At 35.7% G+C, this 14,954-nt stretch overlaps 2 protein-coding genes across 2 annotated transcripts; one reads left to right on the plus strand and one right to left on the minus strand.

Annotated features, from left to right (window-relative positions):
- Nucleotides 1-59: 59 nt before the first annotated feature.
- iplA (inositol 1,4,5-trisphosphate receptor-like protein) lies at nucleotides 60-8,751 on the minus strand (the record flags this gene model as incomplete). Its single annotated transcript, XM_020571739.1, has 7 exons — nucleotides 60-678; nucleotides 756-925; nucleotides 996-1,190; nucleotides 1,257-7,259; nucleotides 7,336-7,627; nucleotides 8,133-8,217; nucleotides 8,265-8,751. The coding sequence occupies 7 exons, from the start codon at nucleotides 8,749-8,751 to the stop codon at nucleotides 60-62; spliced, it is 7,851 nt and encodes a 2,616-aa protein (XP_020438262.1).
- A 1,329-nt stretch (nucleotides 8,752-10,080) lies between these two features.
- PPL_00720 (uncharacterized protein) lies at nucleotides 10,081-14,746 on the plus strand (the record flags this gene model as incomplete). Its single annotated transcript, XM_020571740.1, has 12 exons — nucleotides 10,081-10,614; nucleotides 10,681-10,922; nucleotides 10,969-11,221; nucleotides 11,287-11,363; nucleotides 11,425-11,527; nucleotides 11,837-12,821; nucleotides 12,864-13,300; nucleotides 13,381-13,589; nucleotides 13,659-14,055; nucleotides 14,135-14,226; nucleotides 14,297-14,536; nucleotides 14,689-14,746. 12 exons carry the CDS (start codon nucleotides 10,081-10,083, stop codon nucleotides 14,744-14,746), a joined length of 3,627 nt encoding a protein of 1,208 aa, XP_020438263.1.
- Between the last annotated feature and the right edge of the window lie 208 nt (nucleotides 14,747-14,954).

Raw genomic sequence — 14,954 nt, forward strand, 5'->3', positions numbered from 1 at the left:
GGACCATAAATAAACCTAAGATTACACACTTAATTTGTTTATCTTTAAACCATAATTATTTATTTATTTGAAAGATCATTCACTTGTTGGCGAAGTAATTTAATCTCATCGATAAGCAATGCAATTGTGGTGTTTACTTGTGATGAAACGTTGGTGGCAATCTTGGCTTCCATGTCTTGAATGGCTTGGATCATAGAGTCACTCTTTTGGTGTTCACCTTGGAGTGAAATCGAAGCCTCCACTGGGAAGAGCGATAGAGATTTGTTTGTTTCAATCTTTCGAAGTGCATGCAACTCAGAGTCAGAGAATTGGTTCTGTTGTTTGTTGATGACACGCTCCTTCAGGTAGGCAAAGAAGTAGAGATAGTACCACTTGTTGTGATCATCTTCGACATGCTTGTTGAAATCGATACCTTTCTTCTGGAAGGTTTCTCTATCGATAGAGCAAATGAAACAGATGTTTGCTTTGTAGTCTTCAGTGAGAGCACGTTGATCACGGAGCTGACCAAACGTATCTACGATGATACCAAGAATTACATTCAACAAGAAAATGGATGTCACCACATAGAAAACAACACAAAAGACTGTCCAGGCCAATACAAATGCTGTTCCATTATTTGAATAGGCTTGATCAAATTTGAAAATAACAAATTGTACTAATTGACCAGATGTTGGAACACTATAAATATTATTTTAAAAATTATATTTTAATATTAACCTTTATAAAATAAACAATAGATTCTCTTATTCACTTACCCATAGAAAATATTTCCAAGGAAACATTGGTATAATGTAGAACAGAAATTTCCTTCACCATTTACATAGAATTCAGCAAAGAATGCATAAGAGAAAATAGAAAGTACATAGGTAGCTTGGATCATGAATGCACCCATCAATATTAAAGTTCCTTTATTAATATTGATTGCCTAATAAATTATAAAAAGTTATTGATTAATAATTTTTTGTATAAATATGAATCTTATGTTTAATACATACTCTAATTACAATACTAAGTGCTTTTGTTTTCAAAGTTATTTGGAATATATGGAATGAGTAGAACAAAGGATTATATAGACCAAGGAATGAGAATATTACAGAGAAAATAAAATATACTGATTTGGCATCCGTCATTATATGTCTTATATTAATGAATAGATACCTCCAAAATGAGAAATTAGATCTAACATAATGCTATTTATGGAAAATAAAATGATTATTAGAAAAATATTAAAATAAATTAGATGTAATTATAATTACCATTCTTTCTGCGTTAGTTCTTAACATGAATGACTTTTGATTCTCTAAATATTTAATCCAACCTTTATAAACTGTTACGGCTGCATTTCCAATGAAATAAGATACACTCGTAAGCAGACTGAATATGGTTTGGAGAATGGAGAGTGGTAAGATGGTTGCTCGGAAGAGGGTGGCACCAAAGTTTGAGGAATCCTGGAAACTGGTGGTTCCAGAGGTACCATAGATAATCAGTAGAATATTTATGACTATTGCCAAAGCAAAGTTGATATACGCCCACTTGTTATAATGATTCGATATGAAGTAGGAGATTGGCGCTTGTTTCAATTGGTGTCGGTGCTCCAGCTCGATCAGCTTGATCTCTGACCAAACCATAAAGGCGTCGAGTTTCTCTGCCGATTTGTTCCAGTTGATTTCATTGTTGATCATGTAGTCCTCCATGTCTTTCTGTAGTTCATTTTCATCGTTTTTGATCTTTGATTGCTCCTTGGCCTGAAGAATCAAACGACGACTGTACGAAGGAATCGGGAAGTAGATACGCTCCAGCTTGGAATTGTGGAACATTTCGACACGACCGATACGAGATCGACAATGCTCACCACACGCCTGGAGACAATCGGCCAACTGGCGATTCTGGGAGGTGTCGTTGTCCGCGAGGATCTTGATCAGACGGAACGACATCGCTGCCAGTTTGATGGCTTTTTCATTGTCGGTCTTGCTGCCACCACCCGATCCACCGAGCATATTGGTGTTCTCTTCGATCACTGAGTAATCTAGTTCTTCAATCATGCGACTGACCACTCGCTGATCTTCACGATCGACCACATGCAACAGGAAATCCATAATCTCAATCTTGAGATCCAAGTACTTTTCATTCTTGACTGGATCACCACCGATATCACTCTTTCGCAAGATGTTACAAATGGCCTTGCACATCTGAACGTTGGTAACGGCAATCTGATTCTCAGGCGTATGCTTTACAATCTCCTTGAGACAAGAGAAGAATCGCGATGCCAAATTAATGGAATCCAAATCGATGTTGACAATGGTTTCCAAAATCTTTAGGAATTGGCACAATTCACGCAGGAGATCGTATGACTTGTAGTTGTCCGGTTGGCAACGAATGTAAGATTTGAAAAGACTGCTCGATCCCTGACACAACAGCTGCAACACCCTGAAGATATTCGACATAATCAAAAACTCTGTGGCATACGGGTTGGTATCGACTACCTGGTCGATATCGGTGTGTTTGTGAACCAACCCGAGAATTGTGTTGCCACGTTCAAACACCAGACCACCAGAGATATTGTGCTTGATGTTCTCCATTCGGAGATTTCTCTTGGTGTCACGCAGTGAGAGTTTGGCACGCTCCATCATGCCGTAGATATGCTTGAAAAACTGGATGTCCGGAGACGATGAGAAATAGGTTTGGATCGACTCCTTCACATATTCATTGGGAACAGGGTTGGTCGGGTCTGACTGCTCCTCGAGTAGCGCCAACAGCAGATTCAGCGCTTCCAGAGCAACGTCGTGAGATTTCGAACCGATCAAACCGATACACGCGGAATGACAATACATCTCTGTCAGTTGATTCTGCATGATCCTCTTCTTCTGCGGGTGTGATTCCAACACCGACAGTAGAATCCTAATGCAATGTAGCTTCAGAGAGTTGTTCTCATAGAGAGTGTTACGGAGTTGGAACACCAGGATCTCGAGGAATGTGTTGACAGCTACTTTTCCACCTGCCGAGTCAGTACCAGAGAGTAAAGCATTGAGTGCTTTGTCATCTTTCTCGAGGACGATCAACGCCAGTTGTTGATATCCACGCTCTCTGAATAGCTTTAGCATTGGATGTTCCTTCTGGTCGTAGAGATAGGTCGATGATTGCTTGGAGATCAGCGTGACAGAGTCGTCTGTGGTCTCTGAGCGTTGACGTGCCCACTTTGAATTCTGACGGTCGAGTCTAGCAATGATTTCCTCGCAACCCTTGATAACCTCAGAGACGGACGACACTGAAATGCCAGGCGTGGAAGTCGGTGAGATGGCAGAACGATCCATCGACTTTAAGCATTTGACGAGCGATACCAACAAATTGATCTTCTCATCCAAATCCAAATTCATAAGAATCGGATGAATTCCACCTGAACTCGGTAGATCTTCATCGCTTTGAGTTTGTTGAAGTAGAGTCTTCTTGTTGTTCGATAGTGATCCGTTGATACTATTACCGTTGGCTGCTGCTTGTTGTTGACTCGCTCTCATTGGAACACGAATGGATTCATCGACACTGTAGAATTTCAATAGATTTCCCATGAGTACACTGCTGTAGAGCAGATGTTTCTGTGTTGCTTTGTCAAAGTAGAAACACTGTGAGTAGAAACGCTCCAGTATGGAGATCATCGGGAGAATGATGGAACGCGACATCATCAGGAAGTAATCGGACGACAATCGATCGGTGCTATAGCAAGTGTAGAGGAATTTCAATTGGTTGGTGAACTGGTCGATAAGATTCCAGAGATTCTCATTGAGTTGCAGTGCCAGTAGATCACCCTTCAACGTATCGGAATTGAAGTAAACTTCGTGCAAGAATGAAACGTAGGCACTCTTGAAACGGAATTGAAGATTCTGTTCGAGATACTCTTTGGTATCGTGAATCATCAGGGAGCTTGCTTCTCTTCCTGTTCCATCGGTTCTCACCACCAACACTTCGAAACAGTCGTGCATCGTAATGAAATCACGACAAATAATTTCGGTTGGAGTGTTTCTTCCGTAGCTACAAACAGAGAGTAACCAAACCAGTTCCAAATTGATAACAAATTCTCTTGGTAGAACTTCTTCCATCGATGTTACCAACATATGTTTGGCAGTGGATCTCATCAATTTCGGTTGAGTCGACTGTGACATATTTGTTGTCTTTACAGAACTAACTGAAATAGAACTACTATTATTGTTGTTACTATTGTTGTTGTTATTATTATTATTTCCACCAGCACCATCTTGTTGATGTTCTTGAAGAGATTGTAATAGAATTTCTTGTAGACATGCATGTAGTTTGTAGGTTGAACTGTTGTTGGATTTATGGAATTTGGAGATGGTTGCACCTTTTGGTTCTTTCATTACCTCCTTGACGGTGGAGAATGGAAGTAGCCATTTGGCAATGACCGGACGATACTCCTTGAGAAGATTGGAAATCGATATTTGAATCTCTGTCACTGCGCTGTAGCCACTTGGCTTCATAATCATGTTGAGGAATCGGAGGAATACTGGATCGACATCCTTGACATCCTGATGAATAATGAATTCAATCAACAGTTTCATATAGGGCGACTCTCCAAACGATACACAAAGCTTGATGTTGTTCTTGAAGATCTCCATCAGCGTCTCGATAGTACCGAAAATATTGCCATAGCGAATCAAATGACCGATGAGAAACTCTATGTATCCATAGAGTAGCTGTTGAATCGATGGATTATTCTTGCAGAATGCACGGAAGAATTCGTAGCACGAGCGGAATATCTTGGCGGCAAAACAAGATTGTTGAATTCGCTGAGTTTCCAGGGTTGGTGTGTTGCTCGACGACGAATGGATACTACTGAATGAACTATCCATCGAGAGTTTACCACCTTGAATTCCACTCGATCCTATTCCTCCAGAGTTGTTGGCGGTTGTGCTCAACAGCGAACAGACTTCACCTCGCTCATCGACGAGATTCTCCAGAGTACATCCCATCTTTAAGATACCGATGATTCTCTTGTGAATTCCAATCACCTTGAGCATATTCTGATTCTTTTGCGCTTTGGCATCACCAGCTTCACACATATGAATGAAATACGCGAGAATCTTTAGCACCTCTTCCGTCTCGTTGTTGGTCAGTAGATTCGAACAACACTTGGTGATCTCCTCCATTTTCTTGATGGATTGCGAGTAGATGTTGTTGCTGACGTTCGCCGCTGGTAGAATCATCAATTTACGAATGGGATGATAGAGTTGAGCGTATCCATTCTGATACTTATAGATTCTATTCAAAAAGGAGAGAACCAACGACGTCAGAATATTGTTCTCGTGTTTCAACTGGGCGAACAGTGTTGAAATGAATGGATTTCGATGATTTGGCATTGGTTTCTGTGAGTTTAGTGCAGTACCATCGAGTTTGTTGATCAGCAGCCGCTTTATCTGCTCCTCGGAATCGGTGACGTCCAGACTGCTACTACGGTTGTTGGCTGTCTGCTGCACCTGTTCGTTGAGCGACATCTCATTGAGGAACTGTTCGAATATCGCTTTCTTCTGAAGACTCAGCATCTGGTGTAGGATCTGAAGAATCTCGATTTTTATGGCAACCAATATCGATGAATCGTCTTCGAGCAGACGCGAACCACCCATCGTACGACCCAAGTCAGTGGATTGCACCTCACCGCCCGACGCATCACTCGATTGTACCTCCAAAATATCTTTCAACCGATTCAGCAGAATACGTTCCTTTCGCTTGAAGAATCCAAATTTGAAAGCATAGTTGGCAGCTATCAAGATCTTATGGAAGAATCCCCATTGTGGCCGTTGCAGCGAGATGTTCGAGGAATACATCAATCCCCAGCTGAAATTCTCTGGTCTGAGGACATAGTTCATTAGGAACTGTGAGATATTCGATGGATCCGAAACATGGAGAGGTTCGGTCATTGGCGGAAACATTGTGAAGATATCGTCTTCGCCACCGCCACCGGACGACGCCAGCGCCATATTGGAACCATTGATATTGTTATTATAATAGCCAAATCCGTTCATACTTGCTAAACTATTGTTATTATTATTATAACTACCGAAATTACTATTATTATTGCTATTGTTACTATTGTTGTTGTTGTTATTGCTGTTGCTGTTGTTTCCAGTTAGATTATTGGTTCCGTTGACAGATCCATGCTGACGAATGGTATCCGATGATTTGGTGTTTCTTCCGAGTGTACTCTGACGTTGCTGTTCGATAGCGTTGGTTTGATCGAGTGGATTCCAAAAGTAGGTGATCTTTGCGTATGGTTTCTGTGGGTCGCAATCCATGTCCTTGTGGATGACGACGTTGGTGTAGCTGCCACGAAGTGTATACGGCAGATTCTCGTCCTTCAGACAGAGGAAGCATTCTTTGTACGATGCAAACTGTCCAACCAGTCTGATACCATTGTAGTTACGTCCACGTGAAACATTGGCATAGAGCGACAACGATTGCTCAAAGTAGCGTTGTGTCTTCTCGTCGCCCTTACTCATAAAGTCGGCCATCGACATCCATTGTCCCGGCTTCACTTCGATCTCCACCTGCGAAGTGACACGTGTTTTCAGCAGCAGATCTGTATTCTTCTCGAGTAGATGGTCACAAAGATACTGTTGGTTCTTTACAATCGGTTTGTTGTTACACACACAGATCTCACTGAGTAGCTCCATGTACTTGGGATCGCGTGTCTGTCGTATCGCGTCGACAAACTCAATGACTTTCTCCTCACTCAAATTCTCTAAGAGAATATGATTGTTCTTATAGATATCCAGTAGGACTGCACCCAATCCAAATGAAACAGCTCGTTCACGTAGTTCCAGTGGTCCAGAGATTGCCTTGACATGTCGATTGACTGTGATACCAATCTTCACATTTGATTTCGAAATCTGTTTGAAAATACGATAGACATAGCTTATGGTGAGAGGATCGAGAGGATTGAAGAACTTATTGAGCAAATCCAACAGTATTTTCAGATTATGTGAAGTCGCCAGTAGTGATTGATGTGTTTTTATCGGTGTACCCTCACGTTCCAGTGGATCCTCCACATCGGATTGCGTACAAAACTTGATCAACTCTATCAGAATAAACCGCAGCTCTTGTAACGATATCTTCTTCCGCAACTCCTGAGGCGATACGAAATGTCCAATCTTTGTCATCCTACTACTAACAAACTTGTAATCTTCCATCTGTGATTTCGGTATCGGTTTAATTTGGAAATCATCATATTTAAAGAATTTCTTTGTTCCAACAAGCTGATAGAGTTTTAATTAGAAATTATTAGTTTTTGTTATTATTAATTATGAAATTAATCAAAATTAATCTACTTACATCACCATTATGAAAGAATGTTTCATCATTGATAAAATGTAACCAATATTTGGAGAGTGATTGTATTCTTACGAATGATCCATATGTTACGTGTTCGATTGTATTTTGTTCTTTGGGAACGAAATAAAAGGTGGAATTTGGCGAGTATTTCTCGGATTCCGGAACGAGTATCAGTGGAATGTCTTCTTTGAAATTGTTGGAATCGGAAGATGAAATTTCATTGCTACTGGAACCAATTGGAATTCCACCAGACATATTGATACTTGTATTGTTAATGCTAATACTTGGTACACTATTATTATTATTACTGTTGCTGCTGCTGCCGCTGTTGCCGCCAATGCTAATTCCCAACATTCCGCCTACGGTCTGTGAGGACGCTGCAGTTGGGTGTCCCAACGACAGATAACTCTTGGTTCCAAGCAGTCTGATTCTAAAATGTTGTCCAAAGAACACGTCGTTAACATTGCTATGCGAGGACAGCAAGTTCTTCGAGGAAACGAATATGTTCTTGGCGTTGACGGCCGAGCTGGTATCGAGTTCGATTTCGAATAGCGATTTTATAGAGGTTGGCGTCTTGGTGTTGTAAGTGAATGTCGTGTAGCTGTCGTCTTGTGTCGCCTTGATGAATCCACCTTCACGATGGAAGAATCGCAGCGGTTCGTTCGCCTTGACTACGTTCAGGCCGAGTTTGCCCTCGACATCCGACAGCTGTATTTTCCAAAGAGTTCCCTGCTCGTTCAGTCCAATCTCAAAGAATCCTTTCTCGTTGAAAAAGTTTGTTTCCCGCAGGAACAGACCTGTCTTCTCGTGACGCAGCAGCACCAAGTCCGACTGCTGGACTTTGGCGCCGTCCTGGCGATTCTGTGTGCGCGCTGGCGCGATCTTGAAATAACACTTTTGGTTACCGTCGCCACGGAATCCAACTATACTATGCTTGGCATTGTAGTGTTTGGCAAACAAGAATTGATTGGTTTTCGGGTGGAACAACTGGATGATTTGTCCGTACACCAAATCTCTTCCCTCCAACTGGATGAGAGCAGTCTCGTTTGTGGTATCTTCAATGTCTTGATATTCCTCGAGTTGTTTCAACTCTTGGTCACGATCTTGGTCGGCAGGATCACCACCACCCATTCCACCGAGACCCAACGTTCCAATGGGACTGTTGGTTCCACCGCCACCCTGTCTCTTTTTCTTTTTCAAAGCTTTCCTCGCGGTGTATTGTGTCATTGGATGTATCTTGAATACACATTCCTTCGATTTGTTCGGTTGAAGTACAGCGGAATCGTGTGCTTTACTAAAGAATCCTTCTTCCTCTTCTTGCTCCGAGTAGAACGTCACCAAATCACCTGTTTTCAGATTCTTTCCAACTTCATCCTCGTCGATTCCTATACCCATATGATGATCCATCATCATCATTTTACTTGATTTCTATCGATATAAATAAATACTATAATACTAAATAAATATAAATCAATTCTTAACTTTAAAAAACTATCTAAAAATTGACTGCTATGTTTGTGTTTTTCTAATTATTTCTGAAAAATTGAAATTTGATTTGTTCGGTTGATTGGTTTGATTGATTTGATTGTTTGTTTGTTTGTTTAAAATGTGTGGTGGTTGTTTCGATATGATAATACATAAATAAATAAATAATAATACTATTATAAGTGTAATTAGTTTAATCTAAGATATATAAATGAAAAAGAAAATACTTTAGATTTAAAATTAATACTAACTTATTTAAAGAAATATAGAAAAGTTTCATTCACTACATACTTAAAATAAATAAACGATCATTAAATATGATTGATAATTGAGTGTAGCCAGTGTCTATAGTTTTGTTTTATATCTGATAAAACAAAAAACTATCTATCTATTATCTATCTAAATTGTTTTATAAAATTATATGAAATCAATTTAATTAGTAAATCTTATCTTTTTTTATTTTATTTTCTTATGATAAAAGTTAGTGCTGCACTGCAGTTGATGTTTTTTTTTTTTTTTTTATTATTTGGGTGAGTGATAATAAATTGATGACCTGTGTCTTTTAAAGTTGGTTGTTAAACTGTGTGTGTGAATGTGTGAATTTGTATGGATTACTTTTAATCAATGAAAATGTTAACAAAAAAAAACAAAACACTAAAAATAATAATAAAATTTACTAGTGTTTACTGTTTTGTGGTTGTATGTTGCAGTATATTGTAGTGAAGAATTGTGGTGTTTTGATTTTAAATCGATTTGAATTGGAGTACTTACTTTCCAATGTAAATAAAATACAAGATAAATATTAAGATAAAGAGTAATTATAAAATGGATATATAAATCTGATCTTATTAATAATTCTAAATAAATAGATCTTCTCTAATAATGGTATCTTATTACTTTTACAATTAGTATCTTTTATAGTATCCCTCGCCACAAAAATAAATGATTAGTTTTTTTTTTTGGTCGGATCAAAAAAATCTCTGAAAAAAAAATTAAAAAAAAATTAATGATGAATAAATCTTTGGCACAGATCATCAACCTACCGCCCAACAAAAGACAATTTTTTCTTTTTTTAGATTTTTTAAGTCAAAAATCTTCTTATTTTTTTCAGTTTTGGGATTTTTATTTTTGTTTTTTGTTTTTTTATTTTTGAACAGTTTTTTTTTTTTTAATAGTGTTGTTCGAAATGATCATTGTCTTTAAAGAATTTCCTTCACACTTTCATATTCAACCATATCAAATACACATACTAGTATTGGAATGAATTCTTATAAATATAGTTATATATCATACACAACTTTGTTAGAATGTAATATCAGTGCATCTAACAATGATAATGATAATGAGAAAAAAAATGATAATAATAATAATAACATAAAGATCAAGAATAACATTGATAGTGATCTTTTTGTCATTATATCAGGTTCGAAACAAGGATTAAAATATCCTGATACTTTAGAATGTGTGCATATTCCAGTCGGTCAAGAAACAAATCTTCGTTTGGATACTCAGACTTTTGAAGATTTAACTTTTAAAATCTTTAGAACATTTGATAACACACTAGTTTTCGAACCAATCACACTTCAACACCGTTTGTATTCAATCGAAATACGATCAAATCCAAACGATGATCCGAATCAAATAGTTCCAACACCATTCACCGCTATAGCCGAGAATAAATCATATAAGCTCTACCATCTATCCAATGTAGATTACTATTATTATGTTTCCCATTATAAAACAATAGAAAACACTAAATATTTTCTTGTTATAAATGGTAAAGACAACACACTTGTATGTTTTATTATATATATTTTTATTTATTTCATTTTAATTTCTAACTTATTAAATTATTCATAGTATTTACTCAAGAAGTATAATTATAAAGATTCACCTTCACTTGAAGTTAGTGTGAAGAATGAACTAAAGTATTGGGAGCAAGCAAAAAATTATTTGAAATCCCAAGAGATTGATTCGTTTATGGGTTTTTACCACGATGAAAGAAAATCCAAATACATAATCATAACCGAGTTTGAAAATATGAATATATTACAATTTTACGAGTTTTATCAAAGCTATAATAATTTCAGATTTGTTCACAAGTCAATTTGTTGTTACTTATTCTTTCATTTTTTGTATTTGCTCTAGAAAAAATGAATATATACCAGAACCAACTGTTTGGAGTTTGATTGAACAATTTTTAAATATTCTCCATGCTTTGGAATCTCTTAATATTGCACATTGCAATATAAATGAATCAACTGTTTTTGTTAAAAGAAACAACCAGATCAGTATTCAAAACTTTGAATATTCTGTCGACACCTCTGTTAAAACCAAATCATTGTTTGATCTTGGTTCTGATGATGATTTCTCTAATCAAAACAATGATAATAGTACTGATGTATGTAATTTAATCGTATGAAAATAAGAAAAAATTCTTACTTTAACATTTTTTTTGTTTTTTAGCAAATTAACATTAAAGTATCTGATGGAAAAGTTGATATTTTGGGTTTTTGGAAAATTTTTAAAAAGTTGTTCTCATTGTAAGTATAATTAATTTGAATAACTCAAGCTTTTATGTTATTTACATATTTTTTATATTAGGATTTATCTTGATAAAGAGAGCTACTCTAGTGAATTATTAGTTTTGGTTGAAGGCATTCAGAGTGGTAAAACCGAACCAAAGATTACTGATCTCCAATCCATTGTAAAAAAGCAAATTGAAAACCCTCAATTCACCTTGTGGTATAACAAGCCTCTACCATTTACATTCGACAAGTCCTTACAGATCACCAAACTTAAATTTGGAAGTCTTTTCAATCACTCATTACAGGTATTACCGGAAACACTCCAATCAATCAGTTTGGGATATAGTTTCGATCAACCTATTGAGCCGAAAACATTACCTAATAGTCTCTCAAGTATAGTTTTTGGTCATCGCTACAACCAGCCTATTGAACCAAACACATTACCAAATGGTATCTTAGATGTTGTTTTTGGATATTTCTACAACCAGCCTATTGAACCAAACACATTACCAGATGGTATCTTAGATGTTGTTTTTGGATATCTCTACAACCAACCATTTAAATTGGGAGCGCTACCTAATTCAATTACATCGATCAAGTTTGGTGAAGATTTCAATCAGCCATTACCAGAGGGTGTATTGCCAGTCAGTTTAGAGAATCTGGTTTTCGGTGATAATTTCAATCAACCATTGAAACCACGTGAGCTCCCACCATTTGTACAGAATTTGAAATTCGGTCGAAATTTCAATCAACCTATTGTTGAAAAAAACACTCTACCACAATCATTGCGGTCTTTGAAATTTGGAGAGAATTTTAGTCAACGACTGGCCAATTTACCAGAGGATCTGAATCAGCTCGAACTTGGAGAGGAATACAATTTGCAAATGGCTGAATTACCAGAGAGTATTAAAACATTAAGAGGTGTCAGTGGTCAATTAAACGAGTGGGTTAGAATTCCAGATTCCGTTACAAGTTTAACATTTGGAAGACATTTCAATCAACCAATATTGAAAGGAATGTTACCCGTATCACTTATTTATCTTGAATTTGGCTATCATTTCAATAGTACAATTCACCCACACTCATTACCTGATCGTTTGGAGGTATTGAATTTCGGTTATTGTTTCAACCAACCAATAGACATCTTACCAGCCAATCTTGTTAAAATGAAATTAGGTGATTCATTCAATCAGCATATAACTGAAGTTCTTCCAAATACAATTAAATCATTATCATTTGGATCGAAATATGTCAAAACTCTTCCCACCCTTCCAGATTCACTTCAAAGACTTCATCTTGGAAATAAATATCCTCATCAAATTAAATCCTCGGTGCTTCCGCAAAATCTTAATTCTCTGACAAAAGGGGATAAAGAATATAGCAAATATATTCAAGCGTTTAAGAAAAATGATATCGATTATCATTTCCCAGTAGATAATTCAGAAGAAGAATTTAAAGTTTTGGAATTGTCAAGTAGTTTTGAAGCGATTTCTAAGGATTCACCTATTTATATAGTCAATAACACTGATTACGATCTAATCATTTTTATTAAATCACATATCAAAAAGAATCGAATTACATCAACCAATCTTTATCTATTTAATCGAAATTCACTTCATAATATCTACATACTCGACCCAGCAGGAGACGGATTCATCAGTCAAATCTCAATCATCAAATTCACAGACAAAATTTTAATATCCAATATATTTGATTTTCCCAAGTTGGAGCCATGTCGAATTACACTTTCAGTTAAAGATTCATTCTCATTCGGCATTTACAACCAAAACAAAACTCATTTAAAGTTTCCAGTTGACCAAATTTTGAGTTCCGACGAACTTAAATATTTAACTAAATTATATTGGAATGAAAAGAATTTTTATAATGTATTTCAATTCAGAGCAGGTTCTAACACTTCTCATCTCTTAATGGATGTGAACTCTCATCAATTGGTAAGTCTAGTAATAGTATTTTATTTCATCCAACAGAAATATTTTTTAACTAATATTGTGAATATCTAAATTTAATATAGTTTGTCTGTAAATCATTAAAACTTCAGCCAAACACCTCAATTCAACAGTTCCTATTAGAAATCAAAGCTCTACAATCATTAAAAGGAAACAGTCATTTCGTACAATATGAATCACATGTACATATTCCGGAAAAGAATAAATTAATTATAATGACAAAGTATTGTAATGGAGGTGATCTTTCACTTATACACAAATCAATGTCCAATTGGTAGGTTTCAATCGCTTCAAATTCTAAAGATTATAGTTTTAATTAATATTATTTTTTTAAATTTATTAGGAATATGATGGTATCAAATCAGGTTTTGAAGAATAAAAGATCCTTCTATTTTTCTGAGGAAAATCTATGGTCTTACGCAAAACAATTAGCTATAATTCTTTATCACATGAGAGCTGCCAATGGTGGAATACTTCATAACGATATCAAACTTGCGAACCTCCTTTTAGAGAACAATAAATTGGTAGTGGCTGATTTTGGGTGCAGTAAATTCCTTCAACCTGTTGATTTGAGCGATTTGTATAACGATAACCACATTTCATTTGAAAACCTATCAACATTAGAAGAGAATACCACTCCCACTTCCAATACAAGTTGCGAGAGGAAAACATTACCGTCAGTTGAGAGCATATCAAAAGCGAATGGATGTTCAAGAGGAACAATCTATTATCAAGCACCTGTATGTTTTTTATTATTTTTTTTTTTAAAAACAAAAATGTATTTTTAACATTTTATTTTTTTCTTTTCTATTTTAAAAGGAAACAATAAACAGAATCAGAGAAATGAGACAATATGGAATTGCAAGTGAATTGTATTCAATTGGTTCAGTATTACATAACCTAACATCTTTGTAAGAATTTTCATAATATTTAAAGAATAATTAGTATTAAAATTTGTTTTTTTTAAATATTATTATTTAGGCAGAATAAATCTTATAGAACTATGTTTGAAACTGATAAAACCGATGTCCATATTTCAAAAATTGTTTACTCTGGGCAATTAATTCGACTAATTAAGAGATTACTTTCAATCAAACCTGAAGAAAGAGGAACTCTTGAAGAGTTTTATAATTCAAGTCAGACCAATTTAGCCACTCCACCCATGAATCAAAAATCCAAGAAAAAAAGAAATAATTTTAAGTTTGATAAATATCTAATGTTGTTAGTAACAAAAATTAAAAAATATAAAACAATTAAAAGAGAAAGAGAAAAAAAATAAAATAAAAAAAAATAATTACTAAAATGCCTTCGCAATTTAGATTATAATTGCAATCAATGATTATTTTTATTTTTTTATGTTTTAAATTAAATAGAATGAAAAAACAAATAGGAGATACACAAATAGGACCATATCATATACAACTTTGTTAGAATGTATTATCAGTGCAGACAATGATAACAGAAACAGGTAGTTTACCTTTAATCGTAAACCTATTTGCTTCTTAAATGTTGTTTCTCTTCATTATTTTAAAAATAATAATTTAAACTTTACTTTTAATCTACACCGTGATAAATGATCATATGTCCAACCCTCCCTTACAACATGGTGTCTGAGGCAATCAATTTATAGTAACTATTT

Source organism: Heterostelium album (genome assembly GCF_000004825.1).
Source record: "Heterostelium album PN500 unplaced genomic scaffold PPL_scaffold1, whole genome shotgun sequence".
NCBI lineage: Eukaryota > Evosea > Eumycetozoa > Acytosteliales > Acytosteliaceae > Heterostelium > Heterostelium album.